The 20,529-nt window shown below is 49.1% G+C and overlaps 1 protein-coding gene across 2 annotated transcripts in view; it reads left to right on the forward strand.

Annotated features, from left to right (window-relative positions):
* Chst15 (carbohydrate sulfotransferase 15) overlaps positions 1–20,529 on the forward strand; it is a 77,545-nt gene that overhangs the window by 53,865 nt on the left and 3,151 nt on the right. For both annotated transcript variants that reach the window (XM_032892421.1, XM_032892422.1), the window contains exons 5-7: positions 922–1,078; positions 13,086–13,242; positions 19,304–19,451. In XM_032892421.1, the coding sequence (XP_032748312.1) occupies positions 922–1,078; positions 13,086–13,242; positions 19,304–19,451 (462 nt within the window). The remainder of the gene's footprint in view (positions 1–921; positions 1,079–13,085; positions 13,243–19,303; positions 19,452–20,529) is intronic.

The following is a 20,529-nucleotide window of genomic DNA, read 5'->3' on the forward strand; positions in this document are numbered from 1 at the left end:
CTGGGCAATTGGCAAGCTCTGGGCTCAGTGAGAGACCCAGATTTCAAAAGACTAAGCAATAAAGGGAGACATTCCTCGTTGTCTGGTCTTTATAAACAGGTACACATATGTGTGCACATAGGGATACAGATGTCACTACCCTACCCTCCCACTCATACACAGCAGCAGCAGCAGCAGCAACAACAACAACAACAGTAACTACTTCAATTATTCAAGAGTCTGTGTTGTTTAAGTGCCCGTGTCTTGGCCTTCCCTTGCTCCCCAAAGCTGTACTTCATGTTTTCATCCTCCTGTCAGGGCAGACTCTGATTAAACTGTGTTGGGCCCTGTTCATCCACCCAGCATGGAGTGCTAGCTATAGAAAGAGCAGGGAGTGAGGAATGGGCATGGACAGCTGGTCATTCAGGGAAGCAGGGGGCTGAGGCTGAGACCCCCTGGGCTTCTGGCAAAGTCTTCCTTTCATTTGGTCCTGGAAATTGTGCCCGTGACTAAATGTTATGGTTCCAAGGAAAGATAGATGGAAATTGCATCCGGCTTTCCACTGAGGGTCAGCTTCCCCAAATGACTCTTTTCTCTTCCTGACACATTTTGAAGGAAACTTTCTAGTAGATTCTCAGTGGGCCCTTAAAAGGCCACAGAGCTATGAGCTGCCAGCAAAGCTAAATATTGTGAAGCTAAAGTCCTAGATGTTAATAAAGGTTGTATTTTGTTCCTTCTGAGGTGAGAAGCTGAGGGTAGAGGTGGCTCCGGGAGGGGTGGAAACCAGTTGTTCTTTTATCAGACCCCCGAGTCCCATCTGCCAACAATGGATGAGAAGCCTGCCTGTCATGGCTATTTAAGAGGAAGGCACAGGCTTGGCCTCGGGCTCACAGTGGGAGCCCATGCTCTATGGCCCAGCATCTGCTCTCTGTCTGTTTGCAGGAGAGGCCAGCGCCTCTACAATGTGGGATAACAATGCCTGGACCTTCTTCTATGACAACAGCACAGACGGAGAGCCACCGTTCCTGACCCAAGACTTCATCCATGCCTTTCAGCCTGAAGCCAAGCTCCTTGTCATGCTCAGGGATCCCGTGGAGAGGTGAGTGGGGGTGCCAGGTTTTGCATTTTTGGTGAAAAGAAGGGGCTTTTTGGAGCCAAAGAGCTTCCATTTCTTTGCAGATAAGATTTGCCTGTTTAAGAAAAATAATAAACAAGCATAACTTAGGATGTTACTGCTGCTTCTTACATAAATGTTATTCTTAAGGAAATCCTCCCTGCAGTTAAACAAATTGTGGCCTACTCTCTTAGCAGTTTTGATTGTGGTCCGTGGGTGTTAACCTCTGAGGGGTCTGACCAAGGGATGAAGCGTACAGTGCTGTTATGTTTTGGGGATATCCTTAGTGTCATGGGTGTTGGGATTCTCTTGAGTTTCTTGAGCTGGTGGGTCTCCCTCAGCCTTGAACATGTACTCCTGCTTCCCTGAAAACCAAAGACAGGGTGCATGACTGACAGGTTTCTCTACATCTGATAAGGTCAGGGCTTGCCCAGGTCCAAATGAGGCAGGGCTGGTGCATTTGAACAGACAGTACCAGGGTGGTGACATGTGTGCAGTAAACTGCCAGGACCTTTATGTCACTTTATCTGCTGTGCCCTCCAAATACTGTCACAACAGGAATGAAGGGTCTCTACTTAAGATGGCCAGTCTTGGCTACAACAGCTTAGCTTCCTATCTGTCTTGTCCACATCTTGTTCCCATTTATACTCCCAAGCCATACAATCCAATGTAATCATCTCAAACTCTGGTAGCTACCTGATACTGGCAGACAATGCCTACAGCCCTTCGTGTCTCATTTTCCATGTTCTCCTATGGGATGAATTATGACCACTGCCCCAAGTAAGATATGCTGAAATCCCGGGTCCTGGTAGCTTTTTCTGGAAATTAGGCTTTCACAGATGGAGTAGGGGATTTAGTGTGTGAAGGGATTGAAGGATGTGGCCACAAGCCAAGGGATACCAAGGATTGGTGCACTTACTAAAAGTTGTGAGAGGCTTGGAGCCTCAGAGAAGCCAGCCCTGTTAACACCTACGTTTCACAAATCTAACTTTCTGAGTGATGGATGAAGCTCTTCTTGTCATGTGCCAGGACTGTGAAACACTTTGTTACCACGGCCCTAGGAAGTGCCTATTTGATTTCCTCAGATGGCATGGCTTCCTGGCCCCGACCTAACAATAGCTGTGCTTATTGTAAAGGTATGAAGGGAATTATAGCATCAAAAGCTATGAAGGAAGCGGCCATGCATGATCTCCCATGGCCAGAACTATTAGTTATCCCTCCAGCCTTCTTTCCTATCATATGCATGCATGGGCCATGAGTGCATCCTTAAGGCAAGTCTTGTAAAGATGAAGTCTAGCATCTCTCATGGCTGCCCAGAAGCATATGCTTGCCTCTCTCATTTGCTGAGCCAGGTTTCCAAATCCTCAGGAGGCTCCAGAAGGGCTCCATCTCTTCTTTAGAAGATGGTTGAACAGAGAACCATCTCTCTGGGGCAGTCTCCTGGGTCTACACCAAGGGACAACCAATTCATGCTGTTCCCAAGGCAGCCGTGTCTACTTTCTCTTCTAGCCAGGAAGTTGACCCTCTTTTCATGGAGTGGGCTGGGTTTTTCTGGCCTAGAACAGCTGGGCTGGAGTACATTCCTGCAGACAGGATTGCATAGCTCTGCAAAAGACAGGCTTGAGGAAGCTGACCCTCACCACCCGCTGAGGTATTTTGACAGCTGCTTCTGCTCCATCCCCCATGCCACCTCAGCCCAAGTTCCCTGGTAGAACATTCTTTCTGATCAGTACACACCTCCCTACTGTTCTTCCTGCTGCTTAATTCTGTGCGAGGTCGGAGAGTGGGTTTTAAATGATGAGTAAGAGTTTGCTATAAAGGCCAGAATGGAAGGTAATTCAAGGAGAAAAACACCCTGAGTAGAAGACATACCACATTTAGAGACATGTGTCTTCTTGCTGGAGATTGAGCCCTAGAGTATTGTACCCCCAGCTCTGAGGACAGGACTGCTAGGAAATTGAGCCCTGGGACAGTCATGTTAGCCGGGGCTCAGACTTGTGACCGGAAGTAGAACCTGCTCTACTTGCTTTCCTGGCTGGCCGTGGACAACCCCCTTTCGGGAGGTTCTAAGGGCCAGCTCTGTGTTTCCTCCTCCTCCTCCCCCTCCTCCTCCCCTTCCCCTCCTCCTCCTCCCCACTCCTTCTCCTCCTCTTCCTCCTCCTCCTCCCCTCCCCCTCCCCCCCTTAAAGAACAAATGACCTCTGCCAGAAACTGAAGGTGAAAGTTTTCATCCTTTCTGGTCCTCAGCTTAGCACAAATATGTCATCAGCAAAAGCACTCCCTGAGTGCTGGCTGCATGCTAGGGGCTCTGCTGGGTGCTCAGCCATTGAGTGGCAAGCTAGGATGGCGGCTCAGGGCTGTGGGTATCAACTGTGTCGTGACCGGTGTGATAATACTGGAGTGTGGAGTGAGGAGGGCAGGATGCCTCGTCGGAGCCTGTGTTAGGCAGGTGCCCTGCAGTGTTCAGTAGCTAGCAAGCAGTGTGAGAAGCTGCTCCAAGTTATCACTGCTCCTACTGCCCACTTACCAGCTCCGAGTTTCCAGGAATCCACTGAGTTTTCTGCTTCAGGGCTAAGGTGTCTGTGAGTGTCTGGGTCTCATCCAAAGGCTTGGGAGGGAGGCCGATTAGGTTCCACACTCACATGATTGTGGCAGAGCTGGGTTTCTGCAGGGCTATGACCTCTGTTCTTTTCTGACTCAGCTGGAGGTATACCTCCATCCCTGGCCTAGGCTTTTCCAGCATGGCTGATGATGTCATCAAAGCAGCAAGGGAGAGGTTGGCTAGCAAATCAGTTGTGAGCAATTCTGTGCCATCCCAATACTGTTGCCATATTTTGTGTGCCCCAGAAAAATCCCCTGGTCCAGCCTCTCTCTTGGGTGCTTAGTTCTCACCTGGTGCTTGGAAACCTGGTACCCACCCTGTAGACCAGAGAAGAGTAACTTCAACTTGACGTCAGTTCCAGTGCCCGAGGGAGACTGTCACGTGCGTGCTTGTGCTGTGAGTTAGTGGGGGCAGCAGCTGTTTGCTGTTTTTTAAACATTACCCAACATATGCAAGAGTGGGAATTTCGACTTTTGAAACCCATAGCCTCAAGGCCTGTCTGGAGTGGCCAGCTCAGCTCCTTTCCCATCTCAGCCGGGAAGAATGATAAATATTGTGTGTTTACGCTGCTCTTGGAAAAACAAACACTAGAGCCCATGTCCCCATTAGTGAAACTGGCTCCACTTTGGCTTTCCCGGCTTTGCCTTCTGCAAGTAGAAGATTCCTTGGGCCGATCCACACCAGTTGGATTGGTCCAAATTCTTCATTTAGTTCTACAAGTCAGCTGAGGTGGAGGAGGGGGCGTTTGTAGTTTCTGATTCACAGTTAGCCTTTGTTTCTGTTAATTGATTAAAGGCAAAGGGGTTGAACGTGCTGGGATTGGAGAAGGCTAATCCTAATGACTTTTAAGTTCTCAGAGAAAGTCAGAAGCAGTAAATCCAACCCCCACCCTGGGGGAAGAGAGAGGAATAATGAAGAAGTCTGTGTGTGGAGGAGGTGGGGGGGGGTTCCGAACGGCAGAGGCTGGCCATGAATTCATGGTCTAAGTCTCTCTATAAGAGACTGCAACAATTTAGAGCTAATGGATTCCTGGGCCAAATTGTCCACTTAATTAAAAAGAAGCCACCAACAGACAAGCAGAAATTCCTTCACTTAATCCTTCTCTGGACTGGTCCTGTCCTTTCTCTCTTGTTTGTGAGAAAAGCTTACTTCCCTCACTCAGGGCCGCTCCCCTGGTCTATATGAGGCATGGCTCATGAGGAAGATGTTGACTTCCCTGCCCCTGTCACATTCTTCTGTTCAAGGGATGTTAGGAGCGGGCTGTGCACCATCTGTTAAGGCTTTTTATATGTCTTCAGTTTTGTTTTTAATTCTGTGGAGTCATAGCGCGATGCCCAGAACTGACCATCCAGGAATGATTGCTTTCCATATTTCATGATGATGGGTCTACAGGGAAGCAGGGCTCTACTCAATTAAGTAGACTTCCATCTTGACCCTAATCCCTTGGGCCTTGAAGCCTGGAGAGCTGTGTTCTTCTTCTGCTTATATAAACTGCCTTTTTAGCGACCCTCTGGACTGGGTAAGTAATTAATCTACATATGGACTAGGAGGAAAAGAGGCCCATTCCTTCTTAATTGTTCATGCTCACAGGGAACATGCAGTAACAGCTAGGCCAAGCATTTGGATGGGGATGCAGGCTTGATTGAGTCCCTGTAGTCTGCAGAATGTGCGGAGGTGTGCAGTCGGGGAGCAGCTTTTACCACTGAGTGGGTATACAGATGTGCAAGCGTATGGTGTGCCATAGGGACCACTCCTGGATACCTAAACATCTTGCCTCCAGATCTTAGCCCTGCCCATCAAGGCTTTGCCACCTGAGGCAAGTAACTTAACGGTCTTATTTCCTTATCAGTGAAATGGGGGAAGTGGGCTGTTATTAAATTAAGTGCATATGCATAGCATTCATTCACCAAGTATTATTGTGCACCCTAGACACACTTAAGCCACTATATGCCTATGATGCTAAGCCATTCATCTGGTCAAGCCCATGGCTATTGGGGGGTGTGAGCATAGGGGTGTGAGCATAGGTGTGCCCCTGCTCACCTGAGTGCTGTGCTATGCCCTGCTCAGATCTTGCCCCACTCAACTTTGTGGGTCTCTGGTGTCCCAAAGAGGCATGGGCTGACTCCATGTGTTTTGGTGGGGTTGGGGGGAGCTGTGATCATCCTTCAGCATTGCCCCTGGTTGGGGAATTTCTCATCTATTAGCCATTGGATGTGAATTCTTTGTGGGTGAAGTGATTCTTTCAGGTGAAGTGTGTGTGTGTGTGTGTGTGTGTGTGTGTGTGTATGTGTGTGTGTAGGGGCTGTTCTGGTAAGAAAGGAGGAGAGATTTCTGGTTTTGCAAACTTTGTGTGAGCACTAAAAATGAGGAAATAGGGGACTAAGCCTAAACTGGCCTTGTTCACTTGTTCAGCATTCAAGAGAGCCAAGTCTGAACTCGGAAAGGGGCTGGCCCAGAGAAGCCTGCAAGTGATTGTGGCTACAGATCTTTGACCTGAGGTGGGGATCACTTGCTGCTAAAACCTTCCCCCCATCTGGGCCTTTCCTGGCCTGGGAGCATTGGCCTCAGACCACTGGGCAGAGAGGAGCCATTTGCAGTAGCCGTACCACAGAACAGCTGGTGTCTTTGTTGGGATGCTGTGTGAAGACGATCTTGGGGTGACCACCAGATGAGGGCCTCAACTTGTGAGTGGAAGACAGACTTTGAGACTTGAATCCTTCAGTTTCCAAACTGTTTATTTAAGGGCAGATTTGCTGGGCCATTGGCCATCCTGCTTATTTCCACCGAGACTGTCTCCCCATGTGGAGGGGAGGGCAAGGAAGAGACCAGTTGTCATTAGGAGCAAACATTGCTGATGGCTACTGAACTATGCAAGCACCATTAGCCTGTCCAAGTGATAAGTGACCACAGCGTGTGCTGGTGTGCAACGGGCTCCATTTATTGCTGTTGTCATTTTTGTAAATGAGCATTGTGGCACGCCATGACACATTAGCTTTTTTTGTGTGTGATGATGGGCAGTCTGTAGCTTGGTCACATGTTGTAATTTTATGCCAGTCTCCTGTGACTTATTAAGCAGTTTTACTCTACTGTGACTTATTGAGCAATTCTAGAACAAAACTGACTCTTTTGTTTTTAAATCACTGTGTACCTAAAGTGATAGAGACATTAAACAACATCCTCAAACCATTGACTCAAATGGCTGGCGCCCACCTTGGTTAGCCACTGGCTTGTCTCCTACCCTAAGTTGGAAGGGGCTATAGGGCCTGTGGGCTTTGGGGCTGGGCAGACCTCGGTTTGTTTCTAGGAGATGTGACCTGGAGTGAGCCCCAGAACCTGTCTTAACTCTAGTTTCTCATGATAGGGTGGCGGATCTTATGGGGTGATTGTGGGGGACAGAATGAGAACCTGTGGACTATGCCTAGCTAGCATGGAGCCTCCTGCAAGTCCCTCATGCATGGTCATAGGCTTGATGTGGAGAGGATTTCTGGTGCTAACCTAATTTGGCTTCTGCAAAACCCAGGGATCAACAATTGCTTTACTGCCCCCACCCCATCCTACCTCCGTTGCCCCAACTGTGGAATCTGTAAAACAGAGTCTTGTACAAGGAAGTGAACCAAGTGCTCAGACACTGAGCCACACCCCAGCCCCAGATCCTACTTAACTGCCGTCTGTGTGCTGACCTCCAATTGTGCTAACTCAGAGCAGAGCCCCTTAACCGAGCGGCAATGGCACTGAGCTACCCACCCAGGTATTATGTGATAAGGCATTGTCTGTCTCAGTGGGAACATGTGGTAATTTTAAGAGGAGCCCTCTTTGGCCCACAAACAAACCCTTCTACCACCTCCCCTGGGGTTCCAGAACTCCTGGGGTTCCTCCACAGAACTGACAGGGTTTGACTGGCCTTCACACAGGCCCTCGGTTACAGATCTGCACCAGCAGGCAGCTAAAATAACCACAGCACAGAAGGCCTGGAATGTTCTTGGGCTTATATTTGGAATTGCCGTTGGAAACAGTCTTGGCCAAATGTAACAGCCATCTGTTCAGAGTGGTTTGAGACCGGGAGAAGATGAGGTGGATCGCAGGAGGGGTCTGGGAAGCCCTGATACAGAAAGTTGGGGGCTTTCCGACCCCATGTCCTGCTTGCTACTATAAAACCTTCATCCCTTTCAGTCTAGGCTGTGAGAGCCATTGCCCTCCTGGAGAAAATTCCCCTTTTGTGAAGTCGAGCTTTCCACCCACTGGACTGTCCTGCAGGGGTTTAGAAGAGCAACCATTCTACTCAGTCTTTATTTCCCTGTAGATGCTGGTCCTTGCCTGTCACCACCTGCCACCCAGCACCTGGTGTCCCTTTAGGTGTCGGATTGCCTGTCACTTTCCTGTGCCCTCCCCAGACTTCGATGCTGTTTTTTGTGAGTGTACCCTCAGGTGGCATCGGTGTCCTATAGTCCTGTGATGATTCATACAGCTCTTTCTTCTACGTCACCACAGTGCTATTGATGTTGAAGCCAGAACTCAGGGTGCTTAGGTCTGTGTCTTTTCCTTTTATGTCCCTACACTCCTGTGCCTGCTAGATATGTGTCTTAATATGTTTGCTGTCATTTTCTGAGGGGTTCTAATCATCCAAGTAGCTTGTCAGTCATCCACAGTCATCACCCTTGTTACTGCTTTGTCCTCGTTCCTTGGAGGACCCAGCTCCTGCCTGGCTGTGACGCCACCTCCTTGTTTCCTTATGGAAGCATGACCTCATGGGTAGTCTTCTCTGTACATCTGGGACAGACGTTCAGGATCTCTGGTGGAGAATGGCACTCAATCAGACGACCCCCTTCATCTTCCTTGGATTACAGACTGCACGGTTCTTCTAGGGCTGCTCCAATAAATCATCCCACACTCGGTTTCTTAAAGCAACAGACGCCATTTTCTATCCTGGTATGGAGACTGGAAGTCAGAAATCAGGATGTCACAGGTTTGTCTGGCTGGCCCAGGCTTGCAGTGTCCGGTGGCTTTCAGTGTTCGTTGGTCTTTTCTAATTGGCTGCCAGAGTCCAATCTCTGCCCTAGAAGCCTCCTTTCACCTTGCCGTGAAAGTTGCCTCCACTACTTTAAAAGGTTAAAAGGTAGTTAGTATACATGAGTTTGCCTCTGGGTGCCCCAAACATGCAAAGCTGTGGGTACCCCATAACCTTCCCCGGGTGGGCGTAGGTAGGATGGAACATTGAACACATTCCAGCGTTTCCTCGGGAATTACTTTCCCATTGCTAAAGAACTTCATGGACTCAGCAGACATTTTTTTTTAAACCAAGAATTGGGACAGGCTTTAATTACTTTTGTTTTATCTATGAATCAAATGCCTCTAAGAATTATTACCATAGAGGGAAAAATGTCAGAAGGGAGCCTTGATCCAATGACTGGGTTTTTCTGAGGGAGTTTATGTGGGTAGTTCTGTGGCCATCCTGAGGAAGGGTCAGGCTTGGGCGGATTACATGCAGGTCTGGCGGGGAGTCGGGACAGCTGCCGCTGTAATTTCCTCTGGCACAGTCTCTTGGGTTGAGCCATGCTCTTGATTGCCAGAGATGCTAGGATACACGGGAAGCAGGAAGGGCATGCCATCGTACAGATTTCCAAGTGGACTCCTTAGTCTTAGCTCCTGACTGACCTATGTACTGAGGTCCATGGGAATGTGGTAACTAGCTGTGACTGACTGCCCTGCAGGACATGTTCTCATTTAAGGATAAAAGTTCAACCGATACTGGGGCCACCAGAATTGGTTTAACTTGGGTGGATATATGAGCTCTGGGAATCATTCTGCTCATGAAAAGTATGGAGCGTCGGGAGGCAAGAGGTTTTGAAAGTAATGATTTTTTTTTTCAATTGGTTATGTGTGTATGTGTGCACACTCGTGCCAAAGTGTGCATGTGAAGGTCATAGGATAACTTTCCAGAGTTGGTTCTCTCCTACCAGTGGGCCTTGTGGGGGTCACTGCAAGCTGTAAGTCCAGCAGTGGAAGGATTGGAGGAGACACAAAAATGAAGCTTGGTTCAGTCTGACTCTAGTTAGCCATCACTGATTCAAATTTATGGAGTCTGACCCCAGACAGTATAGTTTAGCCATATTTAAGCACAGCACAATTTTGGGGAAAAAAGTTTCCTGATGACAATTAACTCAGTTTCCTGTGTGCAACAAAGCTTAAGATGTAGTTATATTGAAACCTTTTACAAAGTACATATGGCTTCTTCCTTAAAGATGGGTCCTGTTGATTTAGAAACATTGCTCAAGATAAGGATTGAAGAAGAATGCTCAAGGTTTGCACTATCCCTAAGATGAGAGAGAAGTGACTTAGACTGTTGTAAAATCCAAGTGCCGTGGCCCATAAGAATGGGTTTTATGAACTCAGAAACAATGTTCACGATTTGGTGGGAAAGGTTCTGGGATAAACAAGTTTAGTATGCTGGGGGATTCTGGTAAAGCCTGGCGCTATAGATAGCAAAGGACTGCCATGTTGTAAACTACATCGTTTCCAGGTATTCTGGGTGGAAGGCAGGCAAACGTCTCCTTTATCTGATGAGACAAGCCTGCCTGTTTAACTTTCCTCGCTTCTCCAGCACTTATCTGTGTGCACGAGGACATCTTACTCACGCCATGGGTCCCAGGGATTGATCTCAGGTTGACAGGCTAGGTGGCAGTCACTTTTTTCTTCCGAGCCATCTTGCTGGCCCAAGGCAAGTTCTTGTGAAATGCTTGCCTGGCCAAGCTGAGATAAGCAAAGCACTCTACCTGTGCCCTGATTTTAGGCAACCTCTGGGTAGTCCCAACTATCGTAAGACACCCTAAAAGAATACTCAGGGACATTGTGCCAGGTAGGTAGGGGTGAGGTAGATATGATCCCTGTGAAATGTCGCCTGGATTGTTATGGATTGTTCCGGTGGCATGTTACGGGTGAGAATAGTAAGAGTGCTCTGCCTTTCTGGCAGGGGGCATGGCCTCTGTAGCATGCGTATAGCTCAGTGCACATGGAAACATGGCATGATTCTCCATGCAGATATCCCACTCCTAGATACACAAGGATGAGAAGACTCACTGGAAACAGAGGTGTCACAGGGGACTAGAAAGCACAGACTTGGGTGGGGGGACAGCATGCCATAGAGCCACAGTCACTTGAAGGCAGCCCAGTATCACCCTTGGTAGGAGGTGACAGCTAGGCTTTCATGAAGGGAGTCCCACAGAGCTGTGGGAGCTCCTCTGGGCAGGTGTTTTCAGGAGGGGTGAGGAGAGAAACATCTGGGAAAACAAAGCGGAAAGGAGGTAATTCGTACTCCCTCTCCAAGCAGCAATGGAGTAGGAAGCACGTCCCAGGAGTTCTCAAAGCGAAGAAATTATCCCAACATCTGCTGAAACATTCAGACAGGCTTCATTTCCGGCTGTTGCCAGAGGTGTAGGACTGTGGTGATGGGGCTCTGCTGTAGAGGAGATCGATCGAGCTCAGCTTGGAGACAGCGGAACGTGGGGGTTTATATGCAAGAGGAAGGGCTAGGAGTAGAACACTAAAGGGAAGCACTGAGGGTAAGGGGAGCCTGGCTAAACTGCTGCACCAGGATTCTTCCCTCAGCAGGATAACCAGACATCTGCTGGGCTAGGAGGCTGGCAATCAGAGGATCAGGTCAGGGGATAGTCAAGCTATGGGACTAGGGGGTGGGTTATAGCCAAACCAGCTTAGCAATGTCTACAACCAAAACTTAAACAGATGTATTTAGTTGAAGGATCTAATTGGTTCAGATGAATTTTCCCTCCCCCACCTCCTCTGCTGTCCCCTCCCATCTTCTCCTCCCTGTCCCAGGGGTCTAGATATGTAGTCAAAGCTGACCTTGAACTCACTATGTGGTTGAGGTTGTCTTTGAACTCAAGATCTTTCTTCCTCAGCACTATTGAGTGCTGGGATCACAGGTCTGCACCATTGATAAATTTTCCTTTAACAGCAAGATTCTCGCTAACATGGCACATTGCAAACATTAAAAAAAAAAAAAAAAACAAAACAAAAAAAAAACATACCAGTAACTGTCAAGGGAGACTGGCAACTCCTGTGGAAAATGTGGTTACATGCAAATGCGCATATATGTGGTGTCTGCTTGGACTTTTGAACATACCAGTCTGCAGAGGTATCTGTGCCTACGTGTGGATGCTTTTATTCTGTTTGGAGACAGGGTTTTTACACCAAAGCCAAAATTGGCCCGATAAGTCGCTGCCTATTCCCACAGACCTCAAATTTCAGTGACCCCCTACTTCCTAAATTGGGATTACAGGCATGAGCCGCCATGCACAATTTTAAATGTAGCTCTAGACATTCAGAGTATCACTGGGAAGAGTCAGGAATTTCACGTGGGGTTGAAATCCTGCGTGGATGGCAGGTGCCCTGGGTTCCCCTTAAGAGAAGGGGATGAGACAGTACAGAACTTTTCATGGCTTCTCTTTGATGTGGAGTGACTTTGGAAACCCGGCTGTGCAGACAGTCTCTTCCTGAGGTAACCAGAAGGAATTTTAAACAGCAAGCTAAGAGGGCTCAGAGAGTAAGGGAACCCTCTACCCAGGCTGACAGCCTAAGTTCAACTCCTGGACATACATGGTGGATGGAGAGAACATATCTTGTCCTCTGACCTCTACATGTATGCTGTGACATGCAGTGCCACCCCAATTCCCAAAAAATAGCGGTGGAGAGTTTTGTTGTTTATTTATTTTTTTAAAGATTTATTTATTTATTATATATGAGTACACTGTTGCTGTCTTCAGATACACCAGAAGAGGGCATCGAATCCCAATATAGATGGTTGTGAGCCACCATGTGGTTGCTGGGAATTGAACTCAGGACCTCTGGGAGAGCAGTCAGTGCTCTTAACCGCTGAGCCATCTCTCCAGCCCTGTTTGTTTATTTTTTTAAAAGCAAATGTAGGCACGGTGACCTAGCAACAAGCCTGGGCATGAGTTTCATCTCTGGAACCCATGAAAAGGTGGAAGGAGAGACCTGACTGCATGGAGCTGACCTCTGGGCTCACACGTGTGCCGTGGCTTTTGTGTGACCTCCCCACCCCCCACTAGTAAATAAGATAACTTTAACCAAAGAAAGAAAGAGGGGAAAAAAATCACCAACTAATAACAAAACACGGGATTGGTTAGTGCTTGGGGGCAGTATAGACGTATCTGAGTGGGAAGGGTGGGCGGTATGTTACGGGTGGGAGCAAGAAGGGAGGGGATAGGGGGCTCCTTTGAAAGAAAGGGAAGAGAATTGTCATATTTTAATAAACCAAACCAGCTAACGTAATGGCAAGCTGATTTTCACTGTCACCCACACAGTGCGGTTTCCCACCCTCGGATGGTAAGATTATCCGTGCATTTTATTTCGCAGGTTGTACTCAGACTATCTCTACTTTGCAAGTTCAAATAAATCCGCCGATGACTTCCACGAGAAGGTGACGGAGGCTCTGCAGCTGTTTGAAAATTGCATGCTGGATTATTCATTGCGCGCCTGCGTCTACAACAACACCCTGAACAATGCCATGCCCGTGCGTATTCGCCAAGCCGGCCTTCCAGAGCAGGCACACTCTGACGCTATTATGTGCAGGGGGCATTGTGAACAGGGTTTTAGTGCAGAGCTGGGGGGCAGCGCGCTTGAATGTGCAAATGAGACTCAGCCAGCTGCCTCTGAGCAGTGGCTAGCACGGAAGCAAATGCTCCTGACTGAGAAAGCGGTGGCAGCCGCTGGGGCCTTTGAGCCTGCTGACTGTCCTTCCTGGCCTGTCACCCAGACACTTTTCATCATGCATCCCCTCCCTCTCCTAGAGACCCAGGGTGCACTTAGGAGGGCTGCCATTTCGTAAGGCTCTGCACGCAGCTCTGCGATAGGAGCTGGCAGACGGGAGGACACCTCGTCCTCAGATCGCCTCAGAGCATCTCTATAGCATCGGGGTCGTTATTGGCTTTCAGAATTACCCACCAGTGACAGGATGCTCCAGCAAGCTCTTCACTGAAGAATGTTCTCTTCACCCCTCTGTTATTCTCCTCTGAAGGAATACACCTAACACTCCAGCCTTATGTAAAGACTCCTGCTGGCGGTGAATTCAGGAAGCTACCTGAGGTCGCATCTCCCAGGCAAGGCTTCCCGGTCTAAGTGCTTCCTCAGCAGGGCTCTTGCATCTAGACACCTGTCCCATGTAGGGCCATGTCCCAGATCGGGCATTCGCCGATGTAGATGCGACACCGAAGAATGATTAGCATCCTCCACCTCAGGGTAGTGAGGCTCAGGAAAGACAGCAGTCCCTCTGCTTGGCTTTCTGTCCACCTTTTCTTAAGTCAGGGCCGGCAAGCAGGATTCTAGGCTGTCTTCTCGTGTGCATTGCAGTTTGGCAAGGAAGATTCAGCATAGATAGCCACATTTTCAGTCAGGCAAGCTTTGGAGGCAGACTGTAGTGTGGGTTCGTTCTGGTATTTCCTGGCTTTGCTCACGTGTCTTAGCCTCTCTGAAATTCAATTGCTTTATTCTAGGCTGTTCTAGGGACTCGAGATGGAGAACTGTTTACATGTGCCGCCATACTGACTGACAAACTATAGTGCTGCACCCTGGCACACGTAGGCAGAGTCCACTGAGGGGTGAAAGTGCTCCAACCTGACAGGAAAGTGATGGATGGACTCTGCCAGCATTGGCTGCCCAGCAGCCCAAGGCTGTGACTTGCTGTATCTCCCCCTCTCCCCCAGTGCTGGGGTTTGTTTTAATAGGTGGGGCTACCAAGGCTTTGTCAGGTTGCCTCTGTAGCCAGCTACCCAGTAGATGGGGGCAATCCAAGGCCCAAGTCTAGGCTTTGAAACCACAGCTTTCTTTCTTCAGGGCTCTGGTGTGTCTCCAGAAATCCCTTCTTCAGCAGTTGCCACGTAGCAGGCTCTGGAGGGTGGGGGAAGGCAGGTGGTCGGTTAAGAGAATTCAGATGTGCCTGGGTGCAGCCTTTCTTGGGTTGCTTCTACTTTGGTCCTTTGGAATTTCCTGGTTTTGATGATGCCATGAAACTCAACAGGAGCCTGCAAAGTAGGTGGAAAGAGAGGGGCAGGGAGAGGCAGGAACAGGCCAGATGAGCAGTGAGAGGTGAGGCGCTTGGCTAGTGTGGTTCTCAGAAGAGGTAGGAACAGTCACTCAAGCAGTCACCACCCTGTTCTCTCTTTGGGAGATCTCCTGAGAATTCAGAGAACAGATGTAGGCTCACACCAGTTTAAGTCAGCTGTGCGTCTTGGGTAGAGAGAGGCAGGGCTTTGGGAGTCCTGACATAGGCATAGTTGGATTTAATAGCCGTGAACAAGGGCTTCTTCTGCCCTGCAAAAGAATTGGCATCTGATATAAGCAGATCCGGATGTGGTGATATTTTCATCCCACCCCGAGGTATGCCTTAGGAAATGCAGAGTCAAGCTCGATGCATTCTGGCTGCCTCTAACTAGGCTTCCTAGAGATCTGATGTCCTCAGCTACTTCCTCCCACAGAGAAGAGGGGGCGTGCCTGATGTGCTTCCCCTCCTTGCTGTCTTCAGGCCAAGTGATCATGAGAACACCATTGTGACTGGGCAGGAAGTTCACGGGTTGCTGTGTGAGTCTCTCCACCTCTAGGTGTGCTAGATACATCCTTATGAAATGTTTGTCAAGCCCACGGATGAGAGATAGGAAGTATCTGACTTTAGTTTGTTGCTCACTGAGTACTATCCCAAACTTTAGTTCCTCACTGATCTCTCAAATTGTTCCCACTTTACAGATGGGACCACTGAGGCTCACTGAAGGTGTTCTCCACCTGCAGCTAACAACAGCCCTGATAGCCTTTGAAACCTGTCTTCCTTGCTCTTAAAAATGGTGCCCAGACAGCAGGAGACAAGCTCTCTAAATTTCATTTATGACAGGCTTAGCATGACAACACCATAGCTTAGCACCTTTTGTCTAAAGGAGAGCTGCAGGGGCGTGGCAGTGGACAAGGTGGCTGAAGTCCAGGAGGGACTCTGCACAGAAAGAGGAGTGGACAATTAGGGATGGTGAGGACTCTACTCTGGGAGATGGTTTTCCCCCCTCCTGGATGAGAAGAAAGTTCCCTTCTAGCTGCTGAGGCATCCCATCTACAGCATGGGAGATGTGGTTAGTCTCCCGAGTCCTGGCACTGCAGGTGTGCTGTATAGCTAGCCCTGCACAGTCTATATTAAAGCCTTTATGTGGCACCTTCCTGCCTGCAGGCCTCCTCCAATCACTACAGTCTCTCCTGCCCCATCACTGTGTCATGGCCACACATCCCCAGTTAGGTCCTCAGGTAGCCTTTGAGCTGGGCTCATAGAGAGAGGCCCCTGAGAGCTGGTCAGAAATGCAAGGTTCCTCCTAGATGTCACACATGGAGGGTTCAGCTGTGGACACGCATCTAGGCCATGGGGGAGAGTTAGATGGGGAACTTGTGCACCTAACAGGCCTTCTGTGCTTGTGCGTGTGCTCCAGTATGGGAACCACGGGCTGGGGAGCCTTCTCCATACTCCTCCCATGACATGTCATCTAAGAGCTTTCCCTGCCAGTCCAAGAGCTTCTCGTCCTTCAGATCTTTCTTTACTCTGACCCACTTTCTTCCCTTCACCCCATAACAGGTGTCACAGTTGATGAGAGGCATCTTCTCCTTTGTTAGTTTAAAGGTATCTCTGAGCAGTCAGGGCCATGCACTGACTAGTGTGGTGCCTGATAACATGGGAACTCACAGGGTTTTCTGAAGGGATGAAGAAATGAATGCCTGAGTGGGGAGTTAGAGGACAGAATGGAGGGTAAATGGGGAGTGGCGACTGAAATTGGAGAACAGTAAGGATTGGGGCGGTATCTGTCTGAGGCAGAGTTGGGCCTGTGACCAGGTTTACCTCAAAACTAGATCCCCTCAGGTACTTTCTGGATCTCCTACTAGGTGCCTTCTGTAATTCCCATGAGATGGTCCCCAGTGGTCTTTAGACTCCCCAAGGTACTTGTTAGGACCCTGTGACTCCCTAAGGTATTCTCTGGGCTCCCCATCAGGGGCTCCCTGGGTTCCCTATCAGGTGCTCCCTGGCCCCGCCTGAGGTGCCTCATGGAACCCATAGGGTGCTCACTCTGTACCAGAGCTTCTGTGTAGTGGAACAAGGGTCACATCTGTGAGGGACTGACCTTCTGACTTAGCTTTGTCAGGGATTAGCTGCTGAGTCCAGGCAGATTAGCCCTCCTGGTTTCTCGTTTTTTGTCAGTGAGTCACCAAGCATCCACAAGCTCAAAGGCTTCCCTCAGTCTTGGTGGTTTCTGATTTTACATAGATTGGGCCCTTGCCCTAAATAGCTTCTCTACATTGGTTCTGTTTTGATTCTCATTCTATTTTGGTTCCCTCCCTATGCTGGACAGACGTGGGGGAAATGAGACTTTGTCTGCTGCCGTCTTAGGGTGTCTTAACACTTCCCAGTCATGACGGTGGTCTTGTATGCATAGATGGTGTTTCCAAGGGGCCCAAAGCGCTCCCGGCTGAGGGAAGGGGTTCTAGAACCAGTGGATTGGAAGGATACTCGATCCTTGGAGCTAGCACATATGTAGGAATCCCAAATCTGCCTGTGAGGAAGGCCCTGTACAGTCAGGACTCTTCAGGTCTTTGAAGGCAGTGGTGGGCTTTTGCCAAGATGGTTTTGGAGGATGTTCTGTCACCAGGACAGATGCAGGGACAGGATAAACTAAAACACTAGTGACAGTCGCTGACATTCACTTTCTTTCTTACTGGAAGCTGTCAAGTTATAAAAAGTAATTTCTCTGGAAGAGATCAACTTGTGAGACCAAGCTGGCTGTAAGCTGGCTGGGAAGAGATATAAAAAGCCCGTGAGTCCCTGACCTAGCATGCTGTCTCACGCCTGTTCCATGTTGCAGGCTGCTTGTGTCCGTGTTACTGGGACTGACACACACTTGGCTTTTTCAGTCTAGCCTTGAGTCTTGATGAGCTGGTGCAAAGTAGCGCCAAAGTGAGGTTTAGAGATGTCAGCTGGTGGATTTTGGAGGCAACAGCAATTTTCTCTAATTGTTTTCCTTCCTTTGCCTCTTCCTGCCTAGTTAGAAAAAAAAATGACGAAGTGGAAAAAAATAGTGAGAGACGAAACCAGTAAGCACCTTCGTGCACTTGGTCAGGTGTTTCCTGAGTGTGTTGTTAACACAGAGTTCAGCAGTTCCAAGAGCTACCGTGAATGCTGACACAAGGCTTTCCCTGAGGTGACTTGATGGCCCTGCCCCCAAGTTTATCAGGGAGAATGAAGAAGAATATTTGCCTCAAAAACATGACGGCTTGGAGGAGGAGCCTAGAACTGGGAGGAGCTATGGAGGAAGAATGAACTAGGAGCTGAAAGCAGCTTCTAAATGGAGAGGCCCAGGGCCCTGAGCCAGGGCCAGCTGGGACCTGCTCACGGCTTTACAAAGCACATGACCGCAACAGCCGAAGGACAGCATGTAGAAGTGACTGATGGGAGATCCATCCAGGAGCCTGTGGGTGTTTAGCAGGTGCTGTTGGGAGTGGACAGAGAGAAGGGGTACGAATAGGGAGGTGGCTGAGGTGAGTGGCTCTCCCTTCTGACGCCAGCCGTGAGTTCTGGGGCAAAGTCACCAACCATCTTCAAGTTTGGTATTAGAACAGGGTTCACAGGATGCGCTAAAGGCTGCTGTGACCATGGCCACAGCTTATGGTGTGGCAAGGATTCAGTGAGGGAAAGCAAATGGGCAGAGTCTCTAGTCCACTTCTCCCTTTAGAGTCATAGGGGGTTGCCAGCACCTCCTAGCCATGGTCGGACCACATGACCACAATGAAGAACCTTGTCACCCCGAGCTATGGTGTCCAGAGTTCTCACTGGGGCTCCATCACATACAGAGCTCCATCAGAAGTCGCTGTGTTAACTTGATATTCTAGGGAAATGAAATTACTCCTGTTGGGTAATTCAAGCCAGGGAGAGGCTTTAGTAGTCACTCTCAGGGCAGAAGGCAGAAACCAGACCCGTCTTTGAGTGGGTCAGTTCTTTATTCCTAGCTTGCAGTTTGGCATGAGAAAAGGAACCGGGTAAGGATTGGAGATATGAGTCAGAGGGGAGGAGATAGGCTTTCCTGTTCATTGGCTCCACCCCCTCATGCTTACATTCGGGGGACATCACCCACTTTCATGGCCATGGTTGTCCGGGTTGCCTTTTTTTTTTTTTTTTCGGACGGGGACTAACCCAGGGCCTTGTCTGGGTTGCCTGAGCTAAATGAGGTGTCTGGTGTTTGACTTTTTGCAGCCTGCTGTGACTGACAGCAGAGAGACAGCCACTCAGGTTATACAAAGAACTTGTATGCCCTTGAGATCCTTCCTGTGCTTCTCACTTGTGAGGAGAGGTTGGAGCCACCTGTTGTAAAGACTAATGCAACCCTAAGGATAGGGGTTCTTTGCACATGTGGCACAGAGCGCCTTTTGTTAAGATTGGACTTTGGAAGACAATTTGGAAGGCTAAGGTGACTCTGTGTTAGATGTCCATCATGCTTTGGGAAAGCACCTGTCAGGGCTGGGGAAACGTTTTCCTGCAGTAACACCCTCTTCCTCCTTCCTAGGTGAGGCTCCAGGTCGGTCTGTATGCTGTGTACCTTCTGGACTGGCTCACCGTCTTCAGTAAGGAGCAGTTCCTCATTCTACGTCTGGAAGACCACGCATCCAATGTCAAGTACACCATGCACAAGGTCTTCCAGTTTCTAAACCTGGGTATGTGTCATGCTTCAGACAGTGGGACTCAGCACAAACTCCAGGGATATGGGCTTTCTCATGTGAATGGTTTTGTGGTGTGTGTGTGTGTGTGTGTGTGTGTGTGTGTGTGTGTGTGTGTGTGTGTGTGTGTGTGTGTGTGTGTGTGTGTACAGGTAAGATGTCAACATTGGGATCTTCCTCTGGTGTCTCATTGAACCCAGCTTGCTGTCTTGGTTAGACTGACTAGCCAGGGAGTCTGAGGGTCTACCTATCTCTTCCTTCCCAGTGTAGGGGTTATACGCACATGCTGCCACACCAAGCCCTTTAGGGGTATCCTGCAGACTTAAACTCAGGTCCTCAGGATTGCAGAAAAAAACACCGATGAGCACTTCACCTTCTGAGGGAGTTGTTCCCCTTCCCCATGGCATGTGGGCTCTTTAGGAGGGCTCTAGGTTAAATGTAAAATGGGAAGAGATGGACTGTGTGAGGCCAAGGGGCTCCCAAAGAGGTGCCAGATCAGTTCCTGTTCACCTAGTAACTGCTACATGGGGCACTGTACATGGGATGGTGGGCAAGCTCTGGAGAGGAGGCACTCCTCTGAGATTTTCAGCTTGGCTGAAGGAAGCCCAGTCCAACTCAGGAAACAACTGTATCCCAGAGGGGAAGGTATGTACTGTCACAGTGAGCCCCGTAATGATGGGGAACCTACACTGCTGAGGGACCAGAGAGGAATCAATGAAAAAGAAGAGGAGAGGGATTGAATTCTGAAGCTGCTCACGTTGGTGGCTAGGAGAGCCCTATAGGGACACGGAATGTGGAGGTCTGACTGTTGTTGCACTGGTTCTCAACCTTCCTAATGCTGTGACCCTTTAATACAGTTCCTCATGGTGTGGTGACCCCCATCCATAGTATTATTTTTGTTGCTACCTCATTACTGTAATTTTGCTACTGTTAGGAATTGTAATGTAAATACTTTTGGAGAGAGACGCTTGCCGAGGGGGTCATGGTCCACAGGTTGAGAATGGCTGGGGTATTTATTGCATCGTGGCAGATGTTGCTTGGGAGTCTCTAGAGTCAGAGGCTCATGGCCTGCCTT

This window comes from Rattus rattus, chromosome 2 (assembly GCF_011064425.1).
Source record: "Rattus rattus isolate New Zealand chromosome 2, Rrattus_CSIRO_v1, whole genome shotgun sequence".
In the NCBI taxonomy this organism is placed as follows: Eukaryota; Metazoa; Chordata; class Mammalia; order Rodentia; family Muridae; genus Rattus; species Rattus rattus.